The sequence below is a fragment of the Phyllobates terribilis genome, unplaced genomic scaffold (genome assembly GCF_046119375.1).
Source record: "Phyllobates terribilis strain yellow unplaced genomic scaffold, ASM4611937v1 Scaffold_3__8_contigs__length_932513732, whole genome shotgun sequence".
Classification (NCBI taxonomy): Eukaryota; Metazoa; Chordata; class Amphibia; order Anura; family Dendrobatidae; genus Phyllobates; species Phyllobates terribilis.
The window spans coordinates 774,805,988-774,813,437 of NW_027362763.1; the positions used below are offsets into that span (position 1 = coordinate 774,805,988).

Genomic DNA, 7,450 nt, shown 5'->3' on the forward strand with positions numbered 1-7,450 from the left:
CTAAATAGATACTTAAGCCAAATCTTAAACAAAATTAAACTTTAAATTATTGGCAATAGATTAGTCACAGTCATACTGGTGTTAGTATGACTAATATCCCTACAAATGTCCAGAAGATTTGTCACTGAAATTACAGACTTAATAGGTATTTTCTCTTTAACAATACAAAATTATCAGATTGGCTCAACAGAAATCATCATATGGGATTTATAAAATTTGATTTGTCTTTCAGGTTGCTATTGAGTTTGACCCCAACATTGCGATTGCATTTACATGCAATAGTGCAAGCTGCAAAGTCGTACATGAATACATAGGAGGCTACATCTTTCTTTCTACTCGTTCAAAGGACCAGAATGAAACTTTGGATGAAGAACTTTTCCACAAACTCACTGGAGGCCAAGAATAATTACTACACATTTTTACAAGGGTTTGTGTCTGTGCAGGTGTGAATGTGTGTGGTTGTATGTGTGTAATTATATGATTTTTGAGAAAACCAACAAATCTATTCTTTCAGACCTGCTATCTAAAAGACTTTTAAAAAGCTGAACATGGATTTCCCAGGTTGATAACATAATATTGCATCATGGCTTCTGCTTCTCCAGTTGTGACTCTAAAAAACATAATACCGCATTAATATTAGCGTGTTGTACATAACAGCATCGAATCTCTATTTGTGTTTCATTACATCTTAATCATTTGTCCTGACGTTACTTTTCCTTCATCATCTGATATTCAATAAACAGTTTTTTTCTATTTTCGGGTTTTATTTTACTTTTAAAGCTACAAGAAAAAAAACTCACTAAAAATTATTATTATTTTTATTGTTATTATTATTAATAAAAAAAAATCCACTAATGGAATGTAAGGAATTATGGCTGAAGGATGGTCCTTCTCTTAGACTCAATCCAAGATATCAAGAATAGAATAGAATGGGGAAAATGGATAATGAAGATACCACAAAATTAATAATAGATTCTGCTATCAACAAGCATCCATATAAATATACAGCAAAAGTGGGCAACTGTCCCTGTTTTGCAATATCAAACCATGGATTACCATACAAATTATCTCATGCAGCCATGCATAAATCAGACCAGTTAGCTGTGCCCCCCCTGCAATATCCAAGCAAAGGAGTTTATGCTGCACTGTGTCCAAGTCATGTCTTCATTCAGTATTAGGGGTTAGGTTCTTAACCTGTGTGTACTTCAGGGGGTACTTGCCATGTCTCTGGTTGGTAATCGTTCTGTGCAGTACAGTAGACAGTATGGTTTGCAATCATAGCGTTGGCAACAGTACCCTATTAAACTCTGTGGAGGCCCCTAGCCAGTCGAAATCTTGGGACTCCTTCATCAAATGATTTCCTAATTCGGTTTTAAATTTGCTAACAAAAATTTTAATACACCAATTAAATTTTATTAAACAGAACAAAAATTAAGCTAATCAAACGTCATTACAACCCAACAAATATTAAATAATGTGGACCATGGGTGTCGGTCTAAGTATACTCATCTGTGTTCCCGAGGCTTCTACTCATAAATGTTCTATTAGATCAGGAGTCGCCGAGAGCTCATGGCCAATTACCTCTCCTTCTCTGCCCAATCACATAGATGCTTCTCCACTAGTAATCGTGAGTTTTCTAATATACCCAACAACAGCTGAAACATTATTTCATTGCCGCTCGCTGTAATGTTCACATCGGAGCTCCCTTGCCCCAGCTGGTCTCCATTGTCAGATGGCCCATCCGGCACACTGTTTGCATATTTCTTTCAAAATCAGATCAATGTCAGTATTTTTCATCTGTTGCCCAGAGCCCACAAAAGATGCAGAGCCCATAGGCCAGTGCCTACTATGCCTAATTGGTAATCCTTTTGATATCATTTGTTAATTAGAGGTACTTACCTCAGTAATGTTGAGAAAGCTAGCTCCCTTTTACCTCTGTTATGCATTTTCCCCAGTTCGGCAGGGCTTCCTTACCTTCTCCTATGGCCGCTGCTCTCTGCTGTGCTCCATACTGGATTTTGCAAGTGACCCGGCATGCTCTTGACACGCCCAGGGGAATGGGGACGACTCGGTACCCGGGCCTTTGCCTGGCTTTTGGGGATGTCGTGGTGGTCGGCTCCCGGGCCCATACCCTGGGGTCAGCTTTTAAAAGGGGATTGTTTGTTAATTTTATGAAAGTTCGTGACGCCACCTGTGGTTTCTGGTGAGAATCACCAGCGCTGCAGCAGTCCACTGAGGCCGGTGATAAGGCAGCTCGATGGTATAGCTCCCCACAGGTGGAGCTAGGCCTCAGGGCAGCGTACGGAGAGGGGGATGCAGGACAGGCGAGACCCAGCCGGTTCAGAGCAAGAACGGGGATGGACACGGTAGTCACTTCAGTACCTTTTACTGGTGGTAGTTCAGGCACATCCCGGAGCACTGTAGGGTGAAGGGTGCATATCAGGATCCTCCCCAATGAGCGGGTGTAGGGCCTCCTGTTTCTTGCCTCTGCATAGTAAGTTTCTGACCTGCCTGAAGCTAGGACTAACTTTATCTCTGTCCTGCACCAGCTGACGTTGTGGTAGGGCCTTCTATTGGAGTGCACGCTCCCAGCTTACGAGGCCTATGTGTCTCCTGGCTCTGTTACGTATCAGCTCTCTGGTGAACCTGGGACCTGTAGTTCTCCAGGGATTCTGGTTGTGACTTACTGGGTCGTAGAGATCCCGGTAAGCTCGGACCCGGTGTCCGGTATATGTTTGGGGGTGAGCTGGGTAAGCTCCTCTGCCCCCACTGCTACTCACTTTCCACTCGCCTTCGGCCACGCTCGGGCCCTCACTAGGCTACTCACACTAACGGCAGCTTGCCGCTCTTCACCGCTCTGACAGGCGTCGGCACACCTTAGCTCTCTATCCTGAACTCTGTGAGTTCTAGTCTGGACTCACTCTACTGACTGTACTAAACTTTTTCAGCAGGAACTGCTAGGCTCTGGCTCGACTGCACTGACTCCTTCTGTGTCTGAGCAGGAACTGCTGAATCACTCTCTGTGCACTCCAGACTAAAACTAACTGCCTAGCTCCACCTTCCCTTTTTATATCCCTAACGGGCTCCCTCTGGTGGTCTGAGGTGGAAGGTGGAGGTGTGTATATGCTTATGGGGGCCTCTTGTGGAGGATTCCATCAATGCACTCTTCTAGGATCTGTGGTACCAAGGGCAGCTGGGCGCCACACTCTCATGTGATTATCATCCTAGGCCTATATAAGGCCCACCAAGGCACACACCTGTGTGGATATAAACACTCTCAGTTTTCCTTTGTCCTGTCTGCTTGTGGCCTCCAATGCTTCTAGCACCTGCTTCATACCTGCTTTCTGGTGTCCTGTCTGCCTGCGGCCTCCAATGCTTCTAGTATGTGCTCTGTACTTGCTTTCCGGTGTCGTGTCTGCCTGCAGCTTCCAGTGCTTCTAGAACCTGCTCCATATCTGCTTTTTGGTGTCATGTTTGCCTGCGGCCTCCAGTGCTTCTAGTCCTTGTTTCCTGTGTGCTGTACCTACCTGCTGCCTAAATGTCACCCGGACCTGGGCTTAGAGGATCCACCTCACAAGGTGAGATCATAACAACCTCCATATAAAGTCCATATACACATTAGATTGAAGTCGACTGAACCCACTAATTTTCAGCGGGATCGTCCGACCATCTAACATGTATGGGGCCTCCCAACTGTTCCCTACAGATGATTGCAATAATTTTAAACATCTTGTGAAAGTAAAGATGTAATTTTAAACTTACATTAACATAATTATATTTCCGGTTCCAGTTCACTGGAGCTTCATTAACATCTTTTCTATATTAAGTGATCAGTTAGAGAAAGTTTTCTCAGGAGCCAGTCAAATTCTTTAGAACATAAAGTGTTTTATGCCCAAAAACTGTAGTAAAACTATTGCAAATGTAGCAATATATTTGCGCAAGATTAAGTTTAAACGCTAGCGTATGTTCACTAGTTCTTCCTACTTTTTGAAGTGGACAGAGCTTACTGGGAGCTGTGGGTAAAATCCTTATCATTGATTCCACAGAGGTGGGGTAAATTATACTGGGAATGTACTCCAGCCTTTGAAGAGGCGTACACGTCTTACTGAATTTGGCGCATCTAATTCTAGCAGATTCTGAATCAAGACTGGTGTACAAAATGCCGTCTTGATGAATTGGTAACATCTGATGTGGCAAATATACAGTGCACCGTTTATGCCAGTTGCATACATGGCTGCAATATTTGCAAACACTTTTTTTTTTTTTTTTTATTATATTTTGTCCTTATTAAAAAATATTATTCATTTTTTCCCTTATTAAAAATGACCAATGTCACAAAATGAAAATGAAAAACATGTACAAGTGCACATTATTTCTGAAAATGTACTTGGCTCTGCTTACTCATGGGGGATTCCAGACTGGAGATGCCAAAACCTGGTACCATTCACACAAATGTTTCATATCAGGCTCTGCTTATCCTTTCTGTCAGTCGGGAATGCTCGGCTCATCCTTAACATTCCACAGATTCAGCTTTCCTTAAATGTACGTGTCACAGTGTATCGACCACAAACAACAGTAAGATAAATCACAGAACACTAAACCACCTTTGGTTCAAGCAGGACATAATCAGGTTCAAAGAGTGAGAAATAGGCATGTAAATGGTTAATGTGCTTCTTACATCATATACAGTAAATGTAATTTCCACCATATTCTATAGACCTACAGTTGAAATCAGAAGTTTACTTACACTATATAAGAAGACACACATGCATGTTTTTCTCAATATCTGACATGAAATCAGAATAAACCTTTCATGTTTTAGGTCAATTAGGATTACCATAATTTTTAATATTTGTCAAATGCCAGAATAATGAGAGAGAGAGAGAATGTTTTAAGTCATTTATATTACTTACTGCAAAGTCAAAAGTTTACATACATTTCATTAGTATTTGGTACCATTGCCTTTAAACTGAATGACTTGGGTCAAACGTTTGAGATATCCTTCCACAAGCTTCTCACAATAGTTGGTCGGAATTTGATCCAGGTTTGTAGGTCGCCTTGCTCACACCTGCATTTTCAGCTTTGCCCATACATTGTCATTAGGATTGAGATCAGGGCTTTGTGATGTCCACTCCAAAACATTGACTTTGTTATCCTTAAGCCACATTGTTACCATTTTGGCAGTATGCTTTGGGCCATTGTCCATTTCCCCCCGAGCTTTAACTTCCTGGTTGATGTCTTGAGATGTTGCTTCAGTATTGCCACATAATCTTCTTTTCCCATGATGCCATCTATTTTGTGAAGTGCACCATTCCCTCTTGCAGCAAAACAACCCCACAACATGATGCTGCCACCCCTGTGTTTCACAGTTGGGATGGTGTTCTTAGGCTTCCAAGCTTCTCCCTTTTTCCTCCAAACATAACGATGGTCATTATGCCCAAAATTTTCAAGTTTAGTTTCATCAGACCACAGTACATGTTTCCAAAAATTAAGGTCTTTGTTCCTGTGTGCATTTGCAAACATTAATCTGGCTTTTTATGTTTCTTTTGGAGTAATGGCTTATTCCTGGCAGAATGGCTTTTCAGCCCATGCTGATACAGTACTCATTTCACTGTGGTTATTGACACAATCTTACCAGCTTCCGCCATCATCTTCACAAGGTCTTTTGCTTTTGTACTTGGGTTGACATGCAAATGTCGGACCAAAGCACGTTCATCTCTGGGACACAGAACCCATCTCCTTCCTGAGCAGTATGATGGCTGGACATTCTTGTTTGTACTTGCGTATAATTGTTTGTACAGATGAACGAGGCACCTTCATGTATCTTGAAATTGTACCCAAGGATGATCCAGACTTGTGCAAGTCCACAATTCTCCTCCTGATATCTTGGCTGATTTCTTTAGACTTTCCCATGATGATACACAAAAAAAGCAGTGTGTTTCAGGTGTGCATTAAAATTCATTCACAGTTGTGTTTCTAATTAACTCAGATGTTGCCAAAAAAAAACTATCAGAAGCTTCCAAACACATGACATCATCATATGGGCAGTCCAGAATTGATTAAAGGCATAGTGATCTTAGTGTATGTAAACTTTTGACTCTGCAGCAGGTAATAAAAATGCCTTAAAACATTCTCTCTCATTATTCTGGCATTTGGAAAATATTAAAAATTATGGTAATCCTAATAGACCTAAAACAGGAAAGGTTTATTCTGATTTCATGTCAGATATAGAGAAAAACATCCATATGTGTCTTTTTATATAGTGTATGTAAACATCTGGTTTCAACTGTATATTCATATAACTGTAAGGCTATGTTCTCACGTTGCATTTTTGCTGTGTTTTTTAATGCAAATTAAAAGCTGCTTTTACCATAAAAATCTCAGATTTCAGAAATCTCATGCAGACGCTTTTTTTCTGACTGAATTTAAAAACTGCTACGTTTTTGAAAACTGCAGAATGTCAATTTTTTCAGTGTTTTTTCAACGTTTTTCACCCATAGAAAGCAATGAGTAAGTGCAAAAAGCGCCAAAAATGAAGTAAAACTCTGCCATCAGTTTTTACAATATATTTGGTGAAAAAAACGCTGGTACACCAGGATGTGAAACTGCAGAATGTCTTGGTGTTCTCACATGAGCATGGCTGTTAGTATCAGTATAGTTTAATTAATTTAGTGACATTTGTTAAAGCAAAAAATACCTGACCAATGTGTTACAGCAATAGTGTACTGGGGGACCAAGGAGGCGGTTGCACCAGGCCCCACGCTTAGAGGGGCCCACCCAGAGCTACTGCTACTCTTAACTATATCAGCTAGCACAGTGGCAGTGGGAGACACGGTCTCCCTGCACTACCCCTCTCCGTTCTGTTAGACCGCAGATCATTTTAAGCCCGTGTTCTACAGAACTGGCTGAGGCAAGAACAGGATGTCAGAGTCCCGGCACTGGGACTCACGTCCTGTGCATATAAAGGCACTGTGATATCAGAGCGTTGGTTCACCCAGGTTATGCCGGAGGACACGTCAGGATCGTGAATTAGGTGAGTATATGTTTTTCTATTTTCATCAAAACTTGTGGTGTAACTGTGGGGGCATCATAAAGTATAGGGACCCACTCACACATTGCAGGGACTACTGTGGGGGCCCTTCATACATTGTGGGGGCCATCATACAGCGTGGGACCTAATGTGGGGCCATTATACAGCATTGGAGTTAATTGCTGGGGCCATTATACAGCATAGGAGTTAATGTTGGGGCCATTATGCAGCGTGGAAGCTAATGTGTGGCAGTTATAAAGCGTGCGAGCTAATGTGGGAGAATTATACAGGGAGGGAGCTAATGTGAGGCAATTATGCAGCGTGGAAGTCAATATGGGGGCCATTAAACAGCTTAGGAGCTAATGTTCAGTCCATTATGCAGCATGGGAGCTAATGTTGGGGCCATTATACAGCGTGGGA

At 41.7% G+C, this 7,450-nt stretch overlaps 1 protein-coding gene across 1 annotated transcript in view; it reads left to right on the forward strand.

Annotated features, from left to right (window-relative positions):
• The window catches only part of FERMT1 (FERM domain containing kindlin 1), a 79,967-nt gene extending 79,214 nt beyond the window's left edge, over positions 1 to 753 (forward strand). Inside the window, exon 15 of the mRNA XM_073672254.1 lies at positions 233 to 753. Within this exon, the coding sequence (XP_073528355.1) occupies positions 233 to 406 (174 nt within the window). The 3' untranslated portion in view covers positions 407 to 753. The remainder of the gene's footprint in view (positions 1 to 232) is intronic.
• Positions 754 to 7,450: the final 6,697 nt, after the last annotated feature.